Source organism: Staurois parvus, unplaced genomic scaffold (genome assembly GCF_062004578.1).
Source record: "Staurois parvus isolate SC_StPar_1 unplaced genomic scaffold, SC_StPar_1.0 ptg000704l, whole genome shotgun sequence".
NCBI classification, from domain to species: domain Eukaryota; kingdom Metazoa; phylum Chordata; class Amphibia; order Anura; family Ranidae; genus Staurois; species Staurois parvus.
In genome coordinates this window covers 6203729-6231559 of record NW_028318500.1, presented here as the reverse complement: position 1 = coordinate 6231559, position 27831 = coordinate 6203729, and the positions used below count along the sequence as shown (strand labels likewise).

The following is a 27831-nucleotide window of genomic DNA, read 5'->3' as shown; positions in this document are numbered from 1 at the left end:
TTCTTTTAAATTGAAAAAACTGGTCTAAAGCTGATCACTGTAAAAGGGCTCATTCAAAACATTAGCTCAGGATAAACCAGCAGCTCTGCACTTTATACAGTATATATATATATATTTTTTTTTAAATTTTTTATCCAGAATACATAATTTTAACAGCCACACTGCAGATTTCCCTTGTGTTAATGGAAAAACCATTTCATGAGTAAACTTTAGAAAAGGCTGTGCGTGGGCTACTTCATGTAGTAGAGTCCCAGGATTTAGTTCCCGCCTACACTAGGTATATAAAATTATTTCCAAAACACAATCGTAGCACAAATGTCTGATAGCATAGTACATAGTAAATCCATTTAGCAAAAACTTTTGAAAAAATACTTTTAAAGTCAACTGAAATAGAATGCACCTCTGAGGCGGAAGAAACAACAGGTTACAGAAGCTTATGTGATTACGTTTTATAATAAATATCAATCACTTGAGTAAGAGCAGCTTTAAATTTATTCAGGATCCATAACTTAACATAACAAAAAAAACCACACAAACAGACTTATCTCAAATTCACAGAAAGTGCAGTGTATGGAGTACGTGTCAAAGCTCACACTGCTTATCACTACCACTCAGAGGGGAAATAGAAGCTTTCAACCCACACAACAGCAGCCAGCAAGGTTAAAAAACAGGTAAAAATGAAGAAATGCAGTGGGTAGAATATATATATATATATATATATATATATATATTTATATTATACACATACATACATACCAGCACTGTATGAAGAAGATTGCACCAAAGCTGTGTACCATTTAGGGGTTAGGCAGGAACACAAAAGTAATGAAGAAAAAAAATAATGAAAAAAAAAAGAAAAGGGATACAAATATAAACACTCACCAGCCAAAAACATTTAGCTGCCAGGATATTGATTCAACAAAATTGTTTAAAGCTTTGTACATTAAATGCATAACAGTACTATGTAACAATTGTGGCCAGTAGCAATCAAAATATTTGCAGTATAGCAGTGCTTTTTGCCAGAGAATTGCATTTAGGAGTCTGGTCATTTTCACAGGCTATGCAAAAGCTGGCCGTACAATTATCGAAACTCGGTCAACCCAGCAGGAGCCATCTAAATATCGATCAGTGTATGGGCTTTGCTGCACAACAGAATTGCTTGACTTCTGTCAAAGGGACATGTTGAAAAATGTTTTGCTGATTCTAACCTTATTTATTAATTTTTTATAGACCACTAGCTGAATGAAAAAAAATTGTACATGGCCACTCTTCATTTAAAGCCCTTATGCACAGAAATGTGTTCCAGTTTTAAAAATGGAAAGTTTATAGGGTCACTGCTCCCAACACAGATACATTAGTTTTGGCTAGACACATGCACAATCAACTAAACTGCTAGTTTTTATACCACTATTGGCCACTAGCAACGTGATCTAAGTGCCTAAGTCCACAGCTCTATCAATCTTTTGCAGTCATGACAAACAGGGTTTTCATGCTCGCTGGATATGTATCGCTTTACATGATGAAGAATGTGGCAGAAGGAGGTGCAAGACTATACTGGGGAAAACAGCAGAACTGAGGATTTTAGTAGGAAGATCTCACCAATAAAATCCCTGAGAGACATTAGACACCAGCACGATTCAGTCTGTCATCACCCATCCAAAACTGAAACAGTTTTGAGTGAGTTGATCCTTTATTACAGAAAAAGCCTGCCACATCAACAAACAGCTTGTTACCTCTACCGCAATGTCATATAAAAAAAACAGAGTCCTGTTTATTTTTACATGGAAAAACTAGAATATTTATATATTTTGATAGAGACACAATCTCAGTAAGTGCATTAATGCTATCCTTCGCTTTCCAGTGCAAGTTTAATATATTCAAAGTGTGCCACAGTTACCTGTGGATAAGTTCCTATGTTCCAACTGAACATGCACATAACTTAGAAAGCAATAATCCATTCAATTAGTAAGTCTCCACAATATCGTATATGAGAGACTGTGGTCATTTGAATGGAACAGAATAAAAAATATATATATTCAAATAATTAAAGTACACACAATATTTTCTAAATGGTCTGGGGCATTCTTCAATCAATGATGGAAAGAAATGTCCTCTCACCAACAACTTCATTCAGCATGATCATTTCTAATTCCTAAACTTCTTGTGCATCCTCAGCAAAATTAGCCTTTTGTCAACTGGGCTTTTCAGCAGCTGACCCCCTTTCTAAGGCTTCTTGCTCCAAGAAAAAGTTTTCCAGGTCCATCAGTTTCTGTATGAGAAGTGCATCCAGTTGCACACCTTCTGTGGCGGCTTTCCGCCCCCGTTTGCAGGTGGTCATGACTCTCACTTTGCCCTTTGCCCTCTTTGGCCTGGGCACTGTACAGTCTCTGAACTCCAGGATGCGTTTTCTCTTTGTCTGGGAGACGGACACTAAGACACCATTCTTTTCTTTGGGTTCTTCAAATATGGTTTCCAGGCTTCTGGAGGGAAACAGAAAGATGACAAGACATCAAAGAATGAACACAGTAAAAAAAACAAAAAAAAACAACCCATAAGCGTAGAAGAGGATAAACATAACCACACTGTATACATTGTGAAAAAAGTCACTCATTCAGTTTCCAGCCACATCATCCTATAGCAGTGGTAGTAATGTAGGCCAAGCGGGTTGGTGTGGTGTTCCCTTGTCAATCATTAGGCTTCAGACCAACTGATAGATATAATCCTGCTCCTTGTAGGTGGAGTTGCCTAGTACAGCTTCCAAGTGAGCATCCTGAGCAGGGGCGGACTGACCATTTGGAAACTCGGGCACTGCCCAAGGGCCCGTGGTCAGTAGGGGGCCCCATGAGATGCCCCTGGTACCTTTTTCATAGGCTTTTTTGAGTTTGGGCAAGGACACAGGGGCCCCATGATCCCCTATTGCCTGGGGGCCCCATGAGTTCTCAGTCCATCCCTGATCCTGAGTAATATTTGTAAAAAATGCAAAGAATTCAGCCCATAAAGTGTAACATATATAGTACAGTATATCTCTGAAATACACACATTCCCCAATGTCTTCTTACTTTAAACGAGGTGCAAGTACACAAAAACATCTGTTAATCCTGCTGAAACCCAGGGAGCACTTAGCTTCATGTATCACGATAACGCTGCATATGCTGCACTGAAATCTCAAGCAGTATTGTCAGCCCCATCTATGTTGTACCTTGCTGAACTTACCCCTCAAGTGTTATAGAGCTGAGGAGACGAGGGGGTGTTTTGTAGTTGAACGTTTCCAGATTCAAAGCCAATACATCAATATTAAAAAGTGTGATTTTTTTTTTTATGAGTTAGAAAATGACCTGCAGGCACAGTAATTTTCTTGGACCCATAGGCAAAATGCACATAGCCATAGAAGTAACACCAAAAGAGAAAAAGGTGCACACTACCTGTTATCCCCGAAATAAGCAAGAGAAACACACCTCCATACTCTACCTCTTATGGACACACAGAGAGACTCTGGATTGAGCGCGCTCGAATGCTCCTCTATAGCAAGGGGCTTGCTATGGAGGCACTCAGTAGTGAGGAAGAACCAGAAGTACCAGCAGGGGACTGCACGAGAGCACAGGCTGCTCTGTGCAAAACCATTACACAGAGCAGGTAAGTACGACATGCTTATTTAAAAAAAAAAAAAAAAAAAAAAAAACCAAAAAACCCCCCAAAAAAAAAAACAAACAAACTTACCTAGCTGGTGGGGGAGATTTGTAGTTTTTGTTGGTATAAATATCCTCCAGACTGAATTCTTTCTTGTTTATTCTAAAATATAATGTAAGAAATTTCAGGTCAAGTCATGAAATGATTAGTTATCTCTAATGAAATACCAAAAGGGCAGTAAAAGCAGCACTGGTAGTGGATACAACAGACTGAGCAAGCCCAGATTTTTGTTTTGCATTTTAAAACTTAGCTAAATTCACTGATTACAAACCATACCTTCCCCCACAACCTCTGCAAATGTACCTACACTCTAAGAATCATACCTGACCACTGCATGCCTACAACTCATATCTTTACGATCACAAAATCAGTGTCAACAAGGCCCCATTTATGCCACATTTTATAACCGTAATCACTTTATGATTCTTGGGTGCCACCCAGTACTATCTAGACTAAATGTGCATTTTGTTAAACTCTGCAAAAGCCAAGGTGCACAGGTTCAGCTTTTTACAAGAGAAGAGAGAGTGAAGCAAGGCTGTTTAAATGTAGAACGTTTTTTACCGTTTGGGTTTGGGTAGACCCATTGGCGTCAGATTTGGGTCGGGTTTTGGAATAGTTTTGCGAATTCGAATTTGAGAAACTCGCTGAGGCTTCCGTTCACCTTCTTCTTTCTAAAGAAAAAAAAAGTTAATTTTTTATTTAATAAAATGATAACTAGATCAATGCATGCACTGTATGCTGGTAGTGATATGCAAACATTTAAATAACACCACATTATGGTTATTTCAAAAGGTTGTTATAGAAACAGAAAAAAAAAAAAATAAGTATCAAGAAGTTGGGAGAACAGACGTAAATGTGGGTGAGGACAAAGATGTAAGGGGGAAAAAAAAATAAAAAATACATTGCCCAACTCCCCCCACACTGCAAGGGTTAAAAGCTTGGTAGGTATGGGTGGCTGCTCTGTGCAGCTCTAGCATGCTTCGCTTCTCTCTACAGCATCATCACATACAATGCAGGGCTATTAACCTTGTCTTGTATGTGGAGGAGGAGGAAGGAGTGCAAACTGCAGCTGGGAGCACTTTAAAAACACAGCTCATACCAGGACAAGGAGCGGGAAACCAGTGTTCTGTGCGAGTTTCCTGCATCGCATTTAAAACTCACAGCAGTTGCAATCTGCAGGTGTCAATATTAAATTAATGACAACCCAAATGCAAGTTGCAAACGCAGTGCGTTTGTCGGCACCAAATCACATGGTAGATGAAGTATCATGCGATCCCGTTGAAGCGAGATTAAAAAAACGAATGCATGTACTACTTTTTGGTGCAGTGGGATGTGATTTCAGCCTATTCACTTTGAAATGATGCGATCCGAATCTTGCGATCCGGTTGCGAGTTTAAAAAACTAATGCATGCACTACTTTTTGGTGCAGTGGGATGTGATTTCAGCCTATTCATTTTGAAATTGCACTGCACAGAACTGCATGTGAATTGTACAGGAATGCGCAGCACGTTCCTCTGCAATTCCCGGTGTGAACTGGCCCCAAAGAGGAAGATTTGCAGGACTCGTTGCACGGCTAGAGGGAAGCAAAGAATAAAAAAGGTAAGTATTCCTCTGGAATAAGGAGTTGGGCTTTAAGTAGAACTATGCCATGCCAATTAAAAAAAAAATTTTTTTTATAGATTCCTGGAAGCTCAGATTTAAACTTAACTCCTAACTAAGTGTTCAGGAAAATGTTGAAACTGCTAATGGAAGGCGGTATCAAGTGTGCATGCCATGATACCAAAAAAGTACTAAATGAATCGAAACATCTCACATTTGCATAGTACTATGTATACTATAACTATAGGAAGGGTCTTAACACTTCAATTTGAACCCTTTTGCTTCCAAGTCAGTACATCGTAATGACCTGACAGTGGGGGGGGGGGGTTTACACACTCCCAGCAACCACTAGAGGTGTGTGTATATCCAAGAAGCCGACTTTCTGAAAAGCAGACTCCTGCCTGTCAGATGGAAGCATTCTGGCATCTGCGCTGCCGCTTGATTGCTTCCCCACACCCCCGGCAATGGCTCCTATCATGTATCCCAGGCTCCACTTGCGCATATGCGGTCCCGGAACCAGCATCCCCTTCTTGTTGCAGACCAGAAAGGGACGTGTAAAACATCTCTTCTGGGTCCCCCTGCCAGTTTCCCCGGTCAGTGTGGAATGAATGAATGTAAAGCACTCCGATCTGCACTGCATTACATTTAGTGGAGCACAGGGGAGAAATCAGGGGTTGAAAAAGTCTCACAAAAAGAACCTGTCACCAAAAAACCACCACATAGGGACTTTTTCCTCTATATAATGGAAATAGGTAAAAATAATATGTTCTAAATTGCAAAATATTAAAGTTATACTCAAGCACATAAAATCCCTCCTGAAAAAAAATTTGAGGCCCCTCCAACCCTAATATATATAGGCACATGCAAATTTAAATGCACACGGCAGGAGCGCCTACGCATGAAAATGTTGCTTGCAATACACATGGTCGCATATTGCCGCGCACAGGGTTAAATGTCATTTTTTTTGGTGGGCAAAAAGAGACTAATCAGAAATTTGGTACAATTACTCTGGACCAGATTATTAATTAGGCGAAAAAATTAAACCCCAACTAAAGCTCAGAAAACAGTACAAATGTGCATACAAAAAACAACTTGTGAACAGTCCTATGTGCTTTATAAATCAGCTCTAGCCCACCAAATCAGCCTGTCTCCTGCTAGTAGTCTTCAGCTATGAGCCACTGCACTCTGTGTGGAAGCAGTGGTCTGACAAGCCCTCTGCAAAAATCAGACTTTAACCTCTGCAATCAGCAGAGATCACGAGTGTAGTTGATTTCAGGAAATCAATCTTCGAAACATTTTGGTATGAATAGTAGAGTACCCTTTCCTCACTACAATTCATACCTGTTTTACTAACATTTGAATGTTTTTATTGATGGTTTTTAATGACTATCATGTGGAATGAGCAGTGACTGTCATATGAATCCTAGCAATGATTAAAAAGGAGAAGTACAGCTCTTTTGGCTGTAGTTCTCCTGGGAATCAATAGCACAGTTCGTTCTGCACTCCTGTGACCAGTTTTCAGCTGACAGTGGGCTGAAGTCCACTGTCAGCTGATGTCACTCAGCCGGTCCAGGCTGGGGAAAGATCCCAACTTCAATGTCAGGATCCACCCCAGAGTCTGGAGCGGTACCTGGCTGAGCCTCTCAGTGAAGCGCTGAGAGCCTGAGCCAGCTGCACCCTCCCTTCCACAGCCCAGTGCTCCAGTGAGAGCAGGGATGCAGAGCAGACAGTGGTAATTGACAGTCCTACTCTCTGCTCAGAGCAGAGAGAACTCAGCGATCATGTGATTGCAGAGTTCTCACCCTTAGCTCCGATGGGGGACAGCTGAAGCATAGGAACGATGCTGCATCCACCTAGGTAAGTATAATTTGGGGTGGGGGGAGCCCTACTTCTCTTAAAATGGAGCTATAGCTAAAAGTCTCTTGAAAATGAGGGGGGGGGGTAGTTTTACCTATAGCTCTGTCTTAAGAGAAGTAGGGCTCCACCCCCTCATTTTCAAGAAAGGGTTATAACCCATCAGTTTTTGTCATCTGCGTGCTTTTGGTGACATTTACCTTCACTTTCTGTCCCATAGCCAAAACAGGAAGTGAGAGGAAATCCCTGCAAAGTAAGGGAATCCATTGGAGCCACCAGGTCAGCAGAACTGGTGCCCTAATTGGAAGGTTTCCCCTCTATTAGGGCTCGTTCACACTTGAATGTTTTTCCAACTCTTGCCAAACGCCCCTATAGCGTTTGACAAGCGTTGGTCCAGCGTTTGCGGAGCGTTAACGCTCCACATGCACGGTTTAGCGGCGGTTGCCAAGCGTTAAAAACTCCCCACAAACACCTATAATGAAGTTTGAATGGTGTTAACACTCTGCAAATGCCCTGCAACCGCAAACGGTGGCTGGTGCTGCACTGCAAACCCCCGTAGACTTGAATAGGAGGCTTCAACTCCTCCTGACTCGACCAGAGGCGTCCATTCTGCCACGACGCTAATGCTCCCTTGTGAACAGCACCATGTGCTTCAATGTGCAGAATTTTCACAGGCGTTTGGGAAACCGCTTCCCAAACGCCTGTCTGCCGCTTGCAAACAAGGCTAGTGTGAACGTAGCCATACTGTTCTGGGGACAATCCCCAATTTTGGCATTTTTTTCCTTCAATTTGAGGATACTGCTAAACAGGACAAATATAGAGTGAAAGCAATAACAGAGCTAGCAATATAATCCTGAAAGGTGTTCTAATCCACTCTGTCCAACAGTGTAACAAAAAAAAAAAAAAAAAAAAAAAAAAAAAGGGAAGAAGGAAGAACTCCCTAAAGACAGAAGATGCAGGAAAAGGAAATGCAAAGTATGATTTCTTCAAAATCAGTGCATTTGTAGTGATTTCCACCAATATTTCCTGGGAACTACTGTATTGTAACTTTGCTGGATAGGGGAAAAAAAAAAAAATAAAAAAAAATTGGGAGGTAGCATTAAAGAATTTAATATCAAGAAAGCTTTAGGCCACCAGTGAATATGTAACCTGTTTGGGAGATTCTGCCTCACTTCCCATCTACAACACCAATTCTAAAACAGTTGGGACGAAGTGTAACTTCCACATAAAAACAGAATGCAGTGACTTGCAAATCTCTTAAACCCATCTTTTATTCACAGTAGAAAAAACAAAAAAAGGGAACACATATCAAATGCTTAAACTGAGAACTCCTCAGTTGTGTACGTGTACCTTTTCAAAAAAAAAAAAAAAAAAAAAAAAAAAAAAAAAAAAAAGGGGGACAGGGCCATGTATACCACAGTATAGAATCCCATCTCCTTTTAACAACACTCCGTAAACATCTGGGAACCAGTTGCTGGAGTTTTGGGAGATTAAATGTTGTCCTATTCCTGCCTGAGCATATGCTGCTTTAAAACCTGGAAATATTTTTTAGGATTGATGGTGTCCATTCAATACACACTAATGCACCCCAATACAATTTGAGATGCAGGCTTTTGAACTGAGCACTGATAGCAAGTTGGAAGGTCCCTCACCTCTTTAGTCTCGAGGATGCGGAGCTCATTATTACCAAAAGAATGTCAAATGTTTGCAACAGACCATTTTAAATTAGCTTTGGCCCAGGAAAGACAGCAGCATTTCTGGATCATGTTTGGACATGGCTTCTTTGCATGATGGAGATTTACCTTGCATTTTTGGATGCAATGGCATGGCAGAGCAAACTGTTCAGAGACAGTGATTCTTGGAAGTATTCCTGATCCCATGCAGCGATGTCCAGCACAGAATCATGCCTGTTTTTAATGTAGTGCCATCTGAGGGCCTGAAAATCACGAGCCATCAATATTGCATTTTGGCCTTGTCCTTTGCACACAGATTTCTCCAGATTCTCTGAATTTTTTGATACTTTATACTGTAGATGTTGATAAATTGCAAAGAGATCATCATCTTTATAAGACTTTTTTAACATAATTCTGAAATTGTGTGGCAATTTTTAGATGCAGCTCATCACAGATTGGTGAACCTCTGCGCACCTTAAAGCTGGCCATATACGTGTAGATTTTCAGACAAGAATATTCTTAAGAAAAGTTGTAAGGAAATTCTTTGGACATTCGATGAATGAATGTAATTCGAAAACGGTCTTTTGCATTTAACATTTGACTTTAACCGCCTCCACCCGCCATATAAGGAAATGACAGACAAGCAGTGGTTCTCTTGTTCTGGGAGGACGTCATATAACGTCCTCCTACTCTAACCGCGTGTGCGTGCCCTCGGGGGCGCGCAGCATGGTGATTGGTGGTGCGCTGTGTCTCCAGGACACAGCGGATTACCGATCAGCAGAAAGTCGATGACTTCGACTGTCATGTGATCAGCTGTGTCCAATCACAGCCGATCGCATGTAAGGAAATAACGGTTATCGGCACGCTGACAGCTCGTGAGGAGAGGAGAGCCGATAATTGGCATTCCTCAGAGGGGACATCTACACTGATCATCAGGGCACTGATGATCAGTGTAGCCCCATCAGTACCACCTGTCAGTGCACATCAATTTCATATGGGTACAGCGTTGTATGACTGCGCAATTGTCAAAGTCTAGGCAGAAAGGGGGTGAAAGTGCCGGTAGCCAAGTGGTTAAAATAAATGTAATTTCTGAACGATAACCACATACACTGGTCGAAAATTAATTTGATCGAGAAAGGTTTTTTTCTTCCTATTCATTAAAATTTTCCCATCACTGCTGTCGAAAACGAACATCGATTTGACCCCACTAACGATCAGAAAATCAAATAAACATTCTTAAAATGAAAATCTATATGTGTATGGCCAGCTTTACTTCTGAGACACTCTGACTCTCCAAGATGCCATTTTTTATACTCAAGCAGGTTACTGACCTGTTGTCAATTAACCTAATTAATAGCAAAAGGTTCTTCCAGCTCTTCCTTGTTAGTGCCATCTACTTTGCCAGCTTTTTGTAGCCCTGTCCAGACTTTGAGATGTGGAGCTGCTGTCAATTTCAATATTTCCCCCCCCCCCCCCTCCCCCTTAAAATTGTACATTTTCTCAGTTTAAATGATTTGGCATGTTTTCTGCTGTGAATGGGTTTAGAATATTTCCAAATTATTGCATTCTGTTTATATGAAGATTTTACACAGCATCTCAATTTTTTTGATATTAGGGTTGTATTTGGGGAGCATCAGACAGTAAAGAAGTGAGAGGAAGTCCCTTGAACACGTATCACAAAGTATACTTGTTAAAGTTGGCTGACCATGAATTGAAATTTGTCCTGTTAAACAGGGAATGGCTAAATTTTAATCCGTGTATGGCTGTTTCAGTTCATAAGAAGTCAATCTAAGGATTAACTTCTCACGAACAGGACTGCTGGAAAATTTCAGTTTGATCAGCACTGCAGCCAATAGCCTGTGGCGCTGATCAGTGTATTCGGACAGCGGGGAGGAGGGGGGAGTCTCCTCACTATCAGAATAGATGGCGGGGAGGATTCCTGTATGCTCATTGAATACATGGATAGGGGCATTGGGTCAGTTTTTATTGCTGTCTGTGTCCCCAACAGGGAACAGATTTCTTTTACTTTCTACTACAGGTGACGAGTGCCAGAAAAAGGCACTATTTTTTTGCTTTGGGAACCTGTAAAGCATTGCACCAGTGATTAGCAGATCACAGTGCCATGCAGGACTCCTGCAGACCTGTCAGTGTACGGGCAAGGAGATACACAATGACAAGAGGAACAACGATATGGTATTTCATTAAGAAGTACAAGTCAATAGCAGCAAAGGCTGTTGGAAGTTGTAGTTTTCCCATTCACAGAATACTGTGAATGAGTGATGCGGCCCGGTTGGAGAAGATTCCCTGCCAGCTGTCACAACGGGTGATTGAGGGGGAGCAGGGGCTAGTCCTTTAGTAACATGTTACACCGGGAATATGGCTGCTGTTGGGCCATCAACCAGAACAAACTAGAAACAAATAATGTCTGTCTATATGAAAGCCTAGGGTTTTAACATCTAATCAATATCATAAGCAGACTTTTCTCCATTGTTTTATCCTTACCTCATTTTCCTGGTTTTGATTCTCAGTTTTTGCATGAGGAATAGGCAGACCTTCTCTTTGTTCAAAAGGACGAGTGTGAGCCTTGGATGGTATCAGAATGCATGGAGGTTCAAGACTGTCTTGTAGAATGGACAAGTTGCAAGCTACAAATTTACATTCTTTCTGAGCAGATACAGGGAGTGGAGCCCCAAGACAATCACCTTGTTGAGGAGACAAAAAACATGAAGTTTTCAGGCCATCGCCTTGCTCATGGGACAAAACCTCTGAATGTCTATGATCCACCATTTGTTGTGTGGTCAAACAGTGAGCAAATTGAGGAACATCCTGTTGAGCAATCAAATATTGCAAAGGCTTGATATCAATATCTTGCTTGTTAGAATTGTACAGAGGATCTAGACCGCTGTCATGTTCAATGGACTCCCCACATGAATATCCAAGACCATCACCTTGCTCAGTAGACCAACTGCATGAAGGTCCAAGACCATGGTCTTGTTCAGTGGACAGCTGACAAGGAGGTCCACAAGCATTACTTTGGTCAAAAGGCAAAAAGTTGGTTGGTCCAAGTGCATCTTCTTGAACAGATAAACACGAAGAAGGCCCAATATCTTTGTCTTGTTCAGTGGATACAAAATGTAGAGAATCAAGAGAAAAAAGATTGTTGGCATGCTCATTGGACAGAAAGTATGGAGGCTTAAGGACATCATCCTGCTTAATAGACAGACAGTGCAGATGGCCAAGATCATTGGTTTGCTCAGTGGACAAATACAGCGGTGGTTCAACACCCCGGTTTTGCTCGGTAGACAGGCAGAGGAGATTTGCTTGTCGATGAAAAGGCAAACAGTGTAGAGACCTGTCATCTTTGCCTTGCTTGTTGAACAAACTGCATGAAGGCTCAAGACTACCACCTCCCTCCAAGAATAAACTGCTTGCATGGTTAGATAAAGCAGATATACACTGTGAAGGCCTAAAATATTTTTCTTGCCACGAAGACACATTAAACTGAAGCCTTGGTTCATTTGCTCTGATACTGTTCTTTGGTTTCAAATCAGTAGACTGTTTCAGGACTGGTACACTGTAAAATAATAAATACAGATGAATGGTGCATCATATTTGTCATACAGCTGTAAACAAAACAAAACACACTTGGTGGAATCACATTTGGTACCATTCAGAGGCAGCTGAGGAACATCACAAAAATAGATTTAACGCAGCCATAGATGAATTGAATCTCGGCCGGTTCAGCAGGTACTGGCCGAGATTTGATCCATTTATGGCAGGCTGTTGTACCACAGTCAATTCAAGTAGCCTGTCAAATTTTTTTACATGCGATTACTGCTGGCGGATATAGTCACTAGCAGTAATCGTGATCTGCTGGCTGGGAAGGCCAATCAACACGGATTGTGCTGATGGGGGAATCGAGTAATTTTCTTTCCTTTCACTCATGGCGGAAGGAAAGAAAATCGAATATATGGCTTGCCTTAAGTTACCTGGTAACTCAATTTCTAGGAATCTTCCAGGACTCCATTGAGAGATAGCTCCACTTATAAAGCAGAACAGCTTACCCTTGTGCATTAGTAATGTAAAAAGTACTGAAGGGACAACAGATTTTAAAACATACAAGGGAGAGGAATTAGGTTGGTGGGGGGGAAAATACACATGCCTGTATGACTATTCACTGATCTGCAAAAGCATCCAAGGCCTAAACTGCTGCCATTCCCCTCAAAAATAGCGGAAAAATTATTTAGTTTGAGGTTGGGGCAAAGAAGTCCACATTGGGAAACCCCCTCCTCCATTTCTCAATTAGCAACTCAAATGTCTACCGGTTTGGAGACCACTCGGACGTCTGTTCTGCTCAAGAAATTAGCAAGTGAATTTGGTTTTCCCTTTAGTTAGACTGCAGAAAGAGATGATAGGTTTGATTCTACCCACTGTAAGATGTCTGTCAGGTACAGCAACTGGTGTGATCTTGTACCCTCTTGCTTGTGGATGCAAGTGATGGTTGCAATATTGTCTGAGAAAATCTGCCTCTGACTTGTGCACCAAAATAATGTAAAGCTTGTTCAACTGCTTTTAGTACACTTATGTTTGAGGACTTTGCAGACCAAGACCTGTTTCATGCTCAATGCCAGTTCTTCCTCTAGGTGTGCTACCTATCTTCATGAGCGTACATCTGTTATGATGGCATCTAGTTGGAACGACAGGTATACTGCGATCAAAGTGTTCCCGTTCAGCCACCACAAAAGAGAGTTTTTGATCTGAAGGGGGACGAGAGCGGTTTCTCCCAATGTAGATGGGTCCCTATTCCATCATGAAAGGAGGATGTTTTGTAGGGGCCTTGAGTGTAACTGTGCCCACAACACTGTTGGGACTGGTGTTATCAGACCTAAGAATTTTATGATCTTTCTGGAAAAAATTTTTGGGATCAAATAGAAATTTTTAACTTTCTTGATCAGTTTATTCACACTCTCTGGCGAGGAATATTTTTTCCTGAGTGGAGACTATCATATATTCCAAATACCTTACATTTTTGGCTGGTGCTAACTGAAATTTCTTTGTCGATCAGCCATCCCAAATCTTCTACATGTTTTTTCCCCCAAGCTGCATGTTCTCTTGCAGACTTTTTATTTTGGATTCTGTGAAACAAAATAGGCAATTGTCCAAGTAAGGTATTACCCCAATACTATGGAGTCTTAATCCCTACAGAGCTTCCACTAGAACGAATTTGAAAATATGCTTGGAACTGAGGATAAATTTTGCCGTGTACTGGAGATGTATCCTTTTGAGGTCCTTTCATCTCAACGCTCAAGAACTGTTGGAAACCAATTCTGATGGGAATGTGCAGACACACATCTTTAAAGTACACTGCTGCCATAAAAATTCATAGTAACAGCAGATCCCTGAGAGACTAACTTGATTCCATACAAATTTTTTTCTTCTGTAATTTACCACCTTGTTTAGTGGTTTAAGGTCAGAACTCGCCTGGAGGGCTTTGTCCTCAAAAAACAGTGGGAGTATAAACCTCTTTTCCCCTCTTCAGTGGGAACAAAACAAACAACCTTTTTGGCCAAGGGCTCTTCTAGGCTAGAGATCATACCTGCTGCTTTCGTCTTCTCTCTTGACAGTTGAGTGGCCATAAATCCTCTGGGGGAAGTAAAAGAAAATTCCATCCTGTGAACTGACAGAATAATGTTCAAAATGAACTGATTTTCTGTCAGTTCCTGCCACTGTGAGAAGAAAAGCAACCAGTCTCCCCCCTCTCTTGGGGCTTCAGTAATTGACCTTTGGGGGGTGGCTGAAAAAAAAAAAATCCACCTTTACCCTTCCCTTGGTTAGAAGACAATCTCTTTTTGGTCCTACTACCAGGCATGATGGTAGTAGGAGGGGTTATTGTGGGCTGGCCTATAATTTGTTTGCCAGTGCAAATCCTCCTGTAGGTGGCAGTATAACAGGACAGTTAATGACTTCTTGTGTCCCTCAATGACTGAGAAAGAAATAACAGTGTAGACAAAAAAAATGCAGTGCTCATACAGATTTTCCATTCTATTACAAAGTATTTAAATTAGCTTGTATAAAATCATCTAACACATCTTTTAACACTGCAAACAGCTATAAGGATTCAATATTTGCTTTCAATTAAATCACTTCAAATAGAGCTTTATAATATCAGTTCTACATGCCTGGTGAGCCAATCCTAGCATAATTATCAAGACAGAGATTCAAACTTGGATTGTTTCCAGGGAGCCCAGGGATGTCTGCATTCGACCCTTGCTGCACACCATGTACAAAAACATACAGGTAATTATTGTGTACTGTTGACATGTCAGCAATTGTGGACGCTTAGATGTGTATACAGCTTATTTACAGGGATGCGGTCAACACAGCGTCACTTAAAAACTGAACACACCCTGTGAAATGATGAGCTTATATACCCTCACCCAGTTTGTTCCAATTCTGGTCACCTTTTCTAATTTCCATACCTGGAAGACACTCTCTCCCCCCCCCCCCCCCCCACATTCTCCGAGCCCACCATTTCATCCCCAGTATCCCTTTTTTGCACCTTATCAACACATAGTCAAACTCTATTGTTTGCAAGTATACACTTCATTTAAAAGTCCACCTCTAGGAAAATGTAAATTAACCCATAGCAGTGGGGCTGTGCCCACATTGCTAGGGGCGGTTGATTGCTTGTTTTGGTTGGGGGGGGGGAGGAAAAGCCCTTTTTACCTGATCCTCCACTTACGACAGGAGGCGCTACCCAATGCTCTAGTGGTGGACGATCCCTTGGGTCCTAGATCACTAGACACCCTAGACCTAAACAAGCAATTAACCCTTGCAGGGTACATCCCTGCTGCAAGGAATCTTTTTTAGTTGCCCAGAGATGCTAAACTAAATGCTGATGAGAATATCCACAAAGCAGACTTCTGTATGATAGTCCACTTTGTATTTGAACTGACCAACCAAACCTATAGTTGAAAAACACCACCACACTTCAGCAATCATTTGATTCACAAAATAAAAAAAACAAACAAAAAAAAAAAAAAAAAACCACACAAACACTTTAGATATTCTATTTGTGTAAAATACTGTGATAGTTACCTGATGCTGAGGCTCTGACTTGGCTGCCATGAACTGCAGGGAGGGTGTGGCGTGGCAAAATCAGAGGAGAAAGCCGATAATCCATGTCGACTCCACATAGACATCACGCGGCCAAGTGAAAAGGCCAGAGAAGATGAGAATTCTCTTTTCCAGGAAAACTGTGGTGGCAATCCCTTTAGCCCATGTGCAAACTGAGTCACAGAAAGTTTTTGGACGGTGGGGATTCTACTCCCCAGATTTCTTTTCCTGGTCCACAATCTATAACAGCCAGGAGATGAAAGTGCAAGTACTGTATGAAGTCCAAGCACTGAGCATCCAGACTTTCTTTCAGATTTACCTTTGCAACTGGAGTCAGATTTAGAATTGCCTAAACATCTGAAATGTGGATTCCAGTGAGTGAAGAGCTGAATGCTGTCATTGGTAGCAGGGAAGTGTGGGGAGAGATAAAAGGATAAAGTCCACTCAGAAAGCTGTGCTGATTGGGTTACAGGTAGTACATTTTTAAACATATAATCAGGGGGATTAAATTTAATAAAGTCTGATAAATAGCTTGGATCTATTTTCATTTGAAAAGATACAGGGAATGTGGCGTTGTCCAAGGAAAAACTGCTAGCAAGAACTTCAGGGTAAGCCTTCGAAAGATGAGCAGGAAAAATATCCATACACTGTGAAAGAAGATGGTCACGGCCTGATGAAAAGCCCACATTTCCTGCCGTCTGGGAGCTTATTTTCATATTCACACAGGAAAAAACATTCAGCAATTTTCTAGCTTGAAGCTGAACACCTCTAAAGGGAACGAGTTTTGCAGTGTTTGATAAAGGTGTCAACTTGGAGGAACTCTTACATGGTGCAGTCAGTCTAGAGGCAATTGCCGATAGTTGGTGTAGCAATGTTTGCTCCGCAGTGCACTTGTTTAAAGTAACTACATCCCTCTTAATCATATCTGCATAAAGTGTATTAGAAGTCATTTTTGGAACTGCATGTTTTGATGGTAGAAGTCTATGGTTAGGGATATGGCAGGTATGTGCATGGAAAGCTTTAGAAAGTCTGAAGACCTGCATGTTGGAATTTGGGACATTGTATTCCGGCATGAAACTGCTCTTGCACTTTCTGCTTGGCTGCCTTCTCAGAGATATGTCACTGGTCATATACATATTTCTGGGGAGGTCTGAGGCTTTCTGAATTTTACAAATGCTTAGTGAATGAGGATGTAGTCTGAGAGTTTTATGGGAAGCGGTATCCATAGAACCCTGCAAATCTGAACTGGAAGGCTGACCAAAATTTTCATGACTAGTCTTTGGTCTTTTTGCTCCTTGTATTGTGCAAGTAAGGCTTTGAGGTTCAAGTTTCAAAGTACAATTTTCAATACTTTTGTCTGCTCTAACAACTTTCATTTCCATTTGACAACACGTAGGCTGTCTAAGGCAGTCTTTTGGTAACTGCTGATTATCTTGTAATGGCAGTGGTTTCTTACTAATGTTGGTAGGTAGAGTTTTCTTAGTCTCAATACATATCCTTTTCCGTTTAAGTGTTCCAACTGCCATTTCAGGAGGAGATCCTTTACCAGACTGACCTTTAAATAATTTAAATGGAGATCTATGCTCATCAATGAGGATGGAATGAATCTTCATTATTGGATGTTTTGGTGAGCAGAAAGAGGGCTGAGCAGGTTTTAATATATTCAAGCATTCAAAAGACCTTTTGTAATTAATATTGTTCCTAGATCTAGTTATCATATGTTTTAGCGGAACAACATGTTTATTTCTCAGAGTATGCACTATTTCAGAGTTAGTCAATGAAGAGGCTAATATACCAGCTGGTAAGACCGTACTTTTCACAATAGGACTACTAGACAAAAGAGGATGTGTCAGAATTTCCATTTTTTGCAAACAAGAATCATTCACCTGTGCATAGCATTTGGATTTCTTTGCACTTCTGATTTTACCTACTGGAGAACAAGCAGAGAGAACCTTTGCATTTACAGCTTCTGTACGAGAAAAGGAAATCCATTTGGTCTGGCTGATGAGGGGATCAACACAAAGTATTGAATTTGATTTTTCCACCCTGTGGCTGCAGGCAAAATGACCATGCAGCTGGCTTTTGGGGAGCTTAAACGTATTATCTGGGCATTTCAGAATGAGTGTTTTTACAGAATCCAGCTGACCAGAAGAATGCCCAAATAAGGCATGTTTCGTATCTTCCCAACCTGGCAAACTATCGGGAACACTACAGTCCTTAGCATACAGCAAACTTTTTCTGCCACAACTTAAATGGTTTCTTAACTCAAGTGCCTGGGATTTTGCCTTTTTGAGGATCATATGGTTAGTACTATTAAAAGATAAAACATCAGGCACCACGGCCTTTGCTAAAAAGCTCCAAATATCCACATAAGGTACAAGGGCATTTTGCATGGTGGTCTCTAAATGACAAGTCTTATCAGCTACTGATAGACATTCTGTAGGTAATGTTCGACAATTAACTTCTTTTAAATGATCTGAGTTTAAGATGGTTTTGTTAACTGCTAACGATTTAGATGACTGGCTGTGACTGGAAATCACATAGCTATCAAGTTTAGCAAATTTATTAGGATTCTCAGAGCCTGGTACCTCAGATACTATGTTATCTTCAGCCTGCTGTCTGGCACTTTTGTCTTTTTTTGTTCTCATCTCAGAATCAATGTTTATGATATTGCAGGGTGTGATTGTGTCACACTGAAGATTGGGTACATTGTTGTGATGTTCTGAAATTTGTGTAGTGCTGCAGGCGACAGGCAACTGGGCTCCATTTAAAATATGTGGAAGCGGAGTGTCCTGTGAGATGGTACAATGCATCTCCGTTTCCGCCACCTGAAAGAATTGATCTTTTATTTCCTGTTCTTGTCCTGTTGCTTCAGAACCTTTGAAATGAACAGCGGTTTCATCTGCCAAGTTAATTGTAGTGTTTTTCCAAGAAAATTCCCCAAATGTACTTTTTGCAGGAACCAAACGAATGGAACTAGAATGAGAAGATTCATCTAATTTGTACCCCAGGTTATTGGCACAGCTGAGATCTTCATGACAATCTGCAGAAATACTTCGCAGATGGACATGTTCCCTTATGTTGGAACAAAAAGAACATTCTTGTGTATTACAGGATTTGGCACTCAACCTGTCAATGGAAGATGAAAGATCTGGTTGCGTGGTCACAACCTCGGTCAAAGGAATACATTTTCCAGAGTCTGAGAGCAAAGTATCATCTCTGATATTCTGTGAATGAACATTCTCCAAACCAGTCTCTACTTTTCCCACCAAGTGTATAGTTGAAAGATGTGTACAAAGACAGTCCTTTCTATGCTCGCCTTCTGTACAAGAAGTCATATCTAGTGATTGCTGAACACAAATGTCCTTTGACTGTGTCACATCCTGCACAGCATGCTCCAAACAATTTTGTTTAGGTCTTGTACCATTGTTAGTCATACTTTCATCTGTGTTTGTAGAAAGTAGAGATGCACTGTTGATTTCCCCCAAAACAGGGCACTTGGATTCTTTGCAAATAAAAGCTTTTTTGCACAAGACAGGGCCCTCTTGGGTGTCACACATATCTTGGTTTCTTTTAGTCATATTATGACATGTACAAGAATAAAGTGGCACTTTTTGATCTTCAAGGCACGTACAGGAACCTCCATCTCTTAGACCACTGGATAGGCATGGGTGTTCTGAGGACATTACCACAGTACATTCTTCATGTCCATCAGGATGCTGTTCAGATGAGTTCTGGAGCTCTGTTACCATGAAACTGCAAATTTCTCTGAGATTCCCTGAAGAATCAAATGCTTGTACATTTGGGGGTTTATTCCTCTCCGACTGAAGATTATGCAGTTTTGCATTCTGCTCGGAATGTAATTCGGTCTCAGTGCTTGTGTCTTTCACACATGCAGCTTTATCAGGTTGACTCAGAGTTTGGTTATCTGAAAGAGAAAAAAGTAAAATTACAAGCGGACTACAGAGTTTCACCCAGGTAAGCAACTTCAGCTTCCCGTACATGCAGTGGCAAAATGCCATATTTGCCTCGGTGCAAAACTCTGGCAACATAACGTCTGTAGTAAACTACAACAAATCTATTGTGTGAATTGTGCATTTTACTGAAATGACTGAACTGTGTCTATCCAATCCTAAAACTAGCAGCTTGTCACTCTTCCTCATCTTATCTTTTGTAGGGCCTGACTTCACATTGAAAACAGGTAGTAGCTTGGTACGCATAGACACAAACGCCTATTCATCTTTTTACAATTGATCTCTCCACTAGGGCTTCTACAGGCTAATGGACTTGAAGCCTGTGACTATGCCACAATGTAATAAAAATGTCATACATTAAGTGACAACACTTGTCTTAGAACTGTGTCAGCTAGCTGGTGGGCAAGAGACTCACTTCACTTGGCACATGTGCTGGGGATTCATCAGCTGTTAGTTGTTTCTAGACACCCTGAACTTTTCTCTCACAATTTGTATTTACAGTACCTGTTCTAAAGCTGGCTGCATGGAACAGAATTTAGCAACAATATAGTCAACCATTTGTTCTAGGGCCTGCTATATACAAACACACACATCTTCAGTACTCCTCTTCAGTTATCCAAGGATGAACTTTCTTGAATTCCCTCCCATATTTTTTTGCACAAAATAAATTATTAAAAGCACAAGGTTCTCTTAGCACAGCAAAGCTGTAATAAAAACTTCAATAATCCATCATGTACAAATTAAGTTACTGTTTTTTTTCTTTAAAGGCTTATATAATTTAAAACACCGAAATTTAATACGAACACCAAATCAGGTTCAGAGAAATTAAAGTGCAAGTTCGCCTTTACAGAAAAAAATGAAAAGCTGAACATTGTACATGCTCCCCCAGCCCCTTGGTCCCTTCTGTACTTACCACTTACCTCTGTGGGTGACGAGCTGTCAGTGCCCAAACAGCCAGTGTAGCAGTTTAGGCATTTGAAATACCTGCTTCCAGGATGGACCAGAACGATACTCTGTGCCGGTGCTGACCAATCAGAATTTTTTCATTTCATCCCAGAAGCTGCTCAGAAAGATGAGGAAGAGCAGGTATTTCAAATCCCTGGCTGTGTGGGCACTGACAGCTCATCACCCATGGAGGTAATTACATCAGGTACCAAAGGGAGTGGGGAGTGGGGAGTGTTACATAGTTAGTCTGGCTGAAAAAAAAGACAAACGTCCATCCAGTTCAACCATAAAAAAAAAAAAAAAAAGTTATAATTCTATATCCACAGTTGATCCAGAGGAAGGCAAAAAACCCCAGCAAAGCATGATCCAATTTGCTCCTGCTGGGAAAAAAATGCCTTCCTGATCCCCCGAGAGGCAATCGGATATTTCCTGGATCAACTTTACTTATAAATGTTAGTATCCAGTTATATTCTGTGCATCTAAGAAATAATTCAGGCCTTTTTTTGAAGCAATCCACTGATGACCTGGCCAGAACCAACTCTTGAGGGAGTCTACTCCACATTTTCACAGATCTCACTGTGAAGAGACCTTTCCATGTTTGGAGATTAAATCTTTTCCTCCAGACCTAAAGAGTGCCCTCTTGTCCTCTGTGATGACCTCAGGGTGAATAGCTCTACATCGAGTTCGCTATATGAACCACTGATGTATTTATACTTGTTGATCATATCCCCCCTTAATCTCTTCAGTGTTTCATTTTTTTCTGAAAAGGTAAACTTACACTTTAATTTCTCTGAACCATATTTGGTGTTAATATTATACACTAAAAGGTTTGCCAACTGCCACACATGTACACTGTTCTGTTCAATGATGTGCCAAAAGGTTCTTAAAGTAGTATTAACCCAAAAGCAAACATTTATTAACAGCTTACCAATTCTTAGATGTGATGGCTGTATTCATTTTCTTTTTAATGCTTTCTTTCATCTGGTGATCTGGCCAGCAAATCTGTGGTCTCAAAAGCTGAAGCTCTCCAGCAGAATGCATCAGTTACAGGGATGAAACAGACCATTTAACACTGGAAGGGGTGGTTAAAATGATCAGCTTTTATTTACTGTATTCATATAAAACCTTTCCCCAAAAGGAAAAAAAAAAAAAAAAGTTTGTTGTAACTGATTATAAAGTGTGAGCTGGAGTTTGGCGTCAATTAGTTACTGGCCATAAATCTCCTAATACATTTCACACTCCCCCCCCCCCCCCCCCCCCAGATTGACAATGCTGCTCTCTGATGTGCCACTTGTCCTCATTCCTCCAGAGGAGTATCTCACCAATACTGGAGGTGTATTACTTGCCAGTTCACCAGGTGAAAACAGAGGGGGAAGCCAAAGAAAGGAAAACTGATACAGCCACCACATCTAATGATTGGCAAGCTGCAATACTACATTTTTTTGGGTGGAATACCACTTTAAACCCCTTCTATTTTTTATCTATACTTGACAGCTTAGTAGTCGATCACTTTCACTACTTTCTGATTTTTCACATCCCATTTATTTTTTGTGCGTAACAAACTTGTCTTTTTGGCCTGCAATTTAAGAAGTACTGATGAACACATTACAAAACTGGTTCCCAGGTTCTTGCCTGTAAGCATCCCATTCACTTACTAATCAACCGCCTCCAACTTACAACCACCTGCTTTGCACTTGATCTCTAAAAGGTCTTTGCACAGATTTCTCTTCATTAAAGGATTCATCTTTCACATAGTTTTCCACCCTTCAGCTAAAACCAAAACACCCTGAAAGCTCATACCCTTAGATAAGTATATTATTTTACCGAAAATATTTTCTGTATTTTCAGATTTAACTAGCCAGTGCTCATCTACAACAACCATTATTTTGATGAAAGTTTTAAACAGAAGAATACATGTTTCTTGATGGTAACACTATAAAAGAAACAAGGCACTACCTATTGCATGTTGCTCAGCAGAAACCTCAGGATGTATGTCGATTTCCAGGAAGTTCCCTTTGTCCTGCATAGCAGAAGATTCAGCCTGAAATTAACAAAGTCACTGCATCAACATTGCGAATGTCATGTGTAAAAGCTTACATGTGGGCCTCATGCACACTCTGCATATATTATTCCTCCCTTGGCTCATATCCTTATTTTTGATGACATCACTGAGTTTCTCTGCTTATCTGTGCAAATACAGGAAGATCATTGCTTGCAGGAGGAGCGGTGCATAGCTTCCTGAAAACAACAGACCGCCATAGATAAAGGCCATATCCACAGATACCGCCCAAAGCGCCTTCCATGATATCCTCCTCTCTAGCTCTCTCATCACCTCCTCCCACGCTCGCCTCCAGGACATCTCCAGAGCCTCACCCATCCTCTGGAACTCCCTACCACAGCATGTCCGGTCAGCACCCACCCTGTCTGCCTTTAGGCGATCTTTGAAAACTCACTTCTTCAGGGAAGCCTACCCCACCTCCACCTAAGAACTGTACTTGAATCACCTCCGCCAGATCACCCCCCCCCCGCAGCTATCACCTTTTGTATCACCACCCCCTTTCTTTAGATTGTAAGCTCCACAAGCAGGGCCCTCATATTCCTTCTGTACTGAAATGTATTGTAATTGTACTATCTCCCTTATATTGTAAAGCGCTGCGCAAACTGTTGGCGCTATATAAATCCTAATAATAACTAGAAAAGCTACAATTTCTGGGGAAATTGTGTGAAGTGTTCTTGCCTCCACCAGTAGTCTACAACTGGAGTGGGCAAAGTAGCTTTTGTCACTCTGCTGCCTGCTCACACACCTGGGTTCATATGGCAACTCACTCTACAGCAAGGGCAGAGGAGCGGTTAAAAACAAACTGCTCCAACTTGTTCACTTCACTGGCGGTTGCCATCTTCAAACGGTGGTAGTTTTAAAATTATAAATCCTACACTGAAGAGCTTTATATTGTGAGAATCACAAGACCCAGACCTACATTTTGATGCATAGTATGTCAATGAAATATTAAAAATGAAGGCACAGTCACAGTTTAGAAATTGCCCTTCAACTTTCAGGTGTCTAGAGTGGAGTTTCTATGAATGTCAATGGGTGGCGTGAGTTGCAAACAAATGGTCATATTGTGAAAACTATCAGGACTGTAGCTTAGCCGGACATTTTTAGTGGCAGCAGGGATAGCTGAACGTTTTGATATAAGATTTGTGTAGGTGGGCTTGAAAATGAGGGAGTGATGGCAGTTTAGAAATCATGTCCTGATTTTTCAGCTCGCACTCTAGCTTTTGTCAGCTCCCACTCTAGTTTTGAACATTGCGCCATTCATTCCTATGGGACCAATTTCACCACAAAAACACCGATATTTCGTGAACCATTCGGCGAAACCTTCCACAAAGTAATAGCACACCAATCGGGAACAATCCGCACGGTTCGGTATATTATTGTCTATGTAGTGTAAAAACTGTGGGAGGAGTTAGGGTGGTAAATTTGGCTATAATAAGAATATATATGTGACATAACAGTAAGTGGTCTTGCCATGCAAGAAAACTTAATAATGCTAAGCCTCGATGATTTACTGAAGTCAAATGGGAAAGGGGAGGGCTAATGACAGTTTAGCTGGGAGGAAAGCGCTAAATGATGCTGGATGTTTTCAAGCCAGAAAATGAGACAGGCTCTGACTTGCTGCAAATGTTTACACATACTGTGAAGTTAAGTTTACAATGAAATCAGAGTATGCAATTTCAGTACAGGAGGGGAGTCTGTGCAATTGTGCAAGACTTAAAGTAAGGCTGGAGTTTTTAGCAGAACTGTAAGCAAAACTTTAAAAAAAAAAAATAAAATGTTTGGATAGAGTAAGAGACGGTCATAACCCCTGTCAGTTTATTTTTTGCCATCTGTGTCCCATTGGGGAGAATTCCCTTCCCTTCCTGTATCACAGCCAAACAGGAAGTGAGAGGAAATCCCTGCAAATTAAGTGAAATCCTTGGGGATCCTCAGGTCACCAGAACTAGTGTCCCCATTGGAAGATTTCCCCTCACTTTTCTGGGGACAACACAAAATTTGGGATTTTCTTTCACGGTCTCTTTTGATGCTGTGTACAAGACAAAGGCGGCATGTCTTCCTAATAGGGGCACAGACAACAACAACTGACAGGGGTTCTAATCCCTCTCCACGCTGTCAAAAAGTAAAAAAAAAGTTTTGCCTTTAGTTGTACTTTTATAACAATCTACTATAATAAAAGCACTGTGTGGTAGCTGCATATGAATATATGACAAGTATTCAAAATCCACTGCTGTGGAAGTACTATAGGTAAACCCTTAATACGACCGATGTGAATGTACAATATATATGTGTAAAGCGCTGCGTAAATTGATGGCGCTATATAAGTACTTGAAATAAATAAATAATACCAATGAAAAAAAAAAATACAAACTACTTGAGGGAATGGTGCATGTGCAAGAAAGACATCTCTATTTACCAATTCTTGGAGATCCATCTTCGGAGTGGTGCTTGAAATATCCATTGGGGTAATCCTCTCCACAGTATCCAACATTACAGCTGAGTTTAAACTATAGTGTCCTCTAAAGTCCTGGCTCCCAGAACAAGAGATTTGCTCTGGCACCTGAATAAATTCAATAATGTTGACAGTATCTGTTTGTGGCAGGGAGTGATTCTGATTTTCAGTCGTCAGATTTCCCTGTTTCTTGATACCCCAATTTGATATTGGCTCATCTATGAAGTGCACATTTAGTATAGGCCACTTGTGGTTCACAGTATTGCTCAAGGAGGACTCCAGTGAACGTAGCTGGCTCTGCTCCTGAACATCAAGTCCCAGCATTATGACATGTGAAGGGGAACAGTGCGCTGACCTGCCTGCAGGTCCCTGAGAAGAAGAAATAAAAACAAAAATTAACATATGCAAGATCTAAATAAAAAAAAAAAAAAATCTGATTTTAAGACATGAAAAATTAACAGTAATTTTAAGAAGCCTTTCAAAAACTTGCTCCCAGGAACTAACAGGTCTTATTTTTCATGTGTGAAGGCAATGTCAGTGGTCCAAAAAACATTTTTAAGAAACATCTTCAAAGTAGAATTAAGAATAAAAAGAACAGGCCCTACAAAAGCACAAGATATGTATTCACCTGCCCTGCCACCCGTTCCTGGAAACTTAGCACTCTTGCAGAGCAAAACTGCCAGCAGACACTCAATTGTTTTTTTGTACAAATACTATACTAATTACACAAAAACTGTTCGTTCTGTTATCTTAGGAGAAATTTTTTTTTTATGCTTGTCCCTTCGGATGTTTCCGCATGAACTATTGTGATCAGATCTCAAAAGCTGTGTACTAGAAATCAGATTATCAGAGAATAGCTCAGAAAACGTGGGTTTTTTTTTCGTCCGATTATCTCAGCGCATGTACTAGGCATAAGAGTGTATAAGTAAAATAAACGTGGTTATGGTGCTGTGGCTGTACCTATGTATATACAATTCTATTTTACTTATATAATATTACCTGGTCATAGTGGTTATATAGGCACAGCTAAGCACCATAACCACTTCAGTTTCACCTATATACTCTTAGCTGATAAGAGTGGTTATATAAAGACAGGCAAAGCACCGTCACAACTTCTGTCCCATGTCTACACTATTAGTTGGTCATAGAGGATATGTAGGGTGTAGAAGTAGTGATGGTGCTCTAGTTGTTCCTATATACACAGTTCTATTTTCCATACACCCTCTTAGTAGATCTATAGACACCATCAGCACTTGTATAATACTTGCACACTCCTAGCTGCTCATAGAGGATATGTAGGGTGTAGAAGTATTATACAATTGGTGATGGTGCTCTAGTTGTACCTGTATACACAGTTCTATTTTCCATACACCCTCTTAGTAGATCTATAGACACAGACAAGTCACCATCAGCACTTGTATAATACTTGTACACTCCTAGCTGCTCATAGAGGATATGTAGGGTGTAGAAGTATTATAGAAGTGGTGATGGTGCTCTAGTTGTTCCTATATACACAGTTCTATTTTCCATACACCCTCTTAGTAGATCTATAGACACCATCAGCACTTGTATAATACTTGTACACTCCTAGTTGCTCATAGAGGATATGTAGGGTGTAGAAGTATTATAGAAGTGGTGATGGTGCTCTAGTTGTACCTGTATACACAGTTCTATTTTCCATACACCCTCTTAGTAGATCTATAGGCACAATCACCACTTGTATAATACTTCCACACTCCTAGCTGGTCATAGAGGATATGTAGGGTGTAGAAGTATTATAGAAGTGGTGATGGTGCTCTAGTTGTACCTGTATACACAGTTCTATTTCCCATGCACCCTCTTAGTAGATCTATAGGCACAATCACCACTTGTATAATACTTGCACACTCCTAGCTGGTCATAGAGGATATGTAGGGTGTAGAAGTATTATAGAAGTGGTGATGGTGCTCTAGTTGTTCCTATATACACAGTTCTATTTTTTATGCACCCTCTTAGTAGATCTATAGGCACAATCACCACTTGTATAATACTTGCACACTCCCTGCTGCTCATAGAGGATATGTAGGGTGTAGAAGTAGTGATGATGGTGCTGTGTCTATATGAAGGCAGACATTTGATTTGTCTCCTCTTAGCTGACCATAGAGCCTATAAGGAGAGGCAGAGCCCCGTCACATCCCACGCTGTATAATGCCTCCTAGCAGCTAGTAGTATAGAAGTATATAGAAGTGGTGGCTCCTATCTCTTTCTATTCGAGGTCTATAGTGCTCTATGAGCAGCCAAGTTTCCCCGAAGAAAAGTTGCCCGGTGTCGTCAGTCCGGAGCTGTCATCGCCCCCTGCGTCTCTCCTCCTCCTCCCCCCGGTGTGTGAGCTCTCCATACCCGGCTCTCACTCCTCCCATCCCGCGCCTCGCTCTCCCCAGCCTCTCACTAGCTCCGAAGCTCCATGACTCCGTCACTGTCTCCTCCCGACCGGGC

General features: G+C 40.9%; 1 protein-coding gene across 1 annotated transcript; it reads right to left on the bottom strand.

The window, feature by feature from the left end:
• Positions 1-474: 474 nt before the first annotated feature.
• On the bottom strand, positions 475-27826 carry PRR14L (proline rich 14 like). The gene is made up of 8 exons (XM_089653245.1): positions 27736-27826; positions 25321-25725; positions 22805-22889; positions 15912-19857; positions 11316-12387; positions 4249-4358; positions 3718-3789; positions 475-2480 (listed from the first exon to the last, which is right to left on the bottom strand). Exons 2-8 carry the CDS (start codon positions 25678-25680, stop codon positions 2192-2194), a joined length of 5934 nt encoding a protein of 1977 aa, XP_089509371.1. The 5' UTR covers positions 25681-25725; positions 27736-27826; the 3' UTR covers positions 475-2191.
• Between the last annotated feature and the right edge of the window lie 5 nt (positions 27827-27831).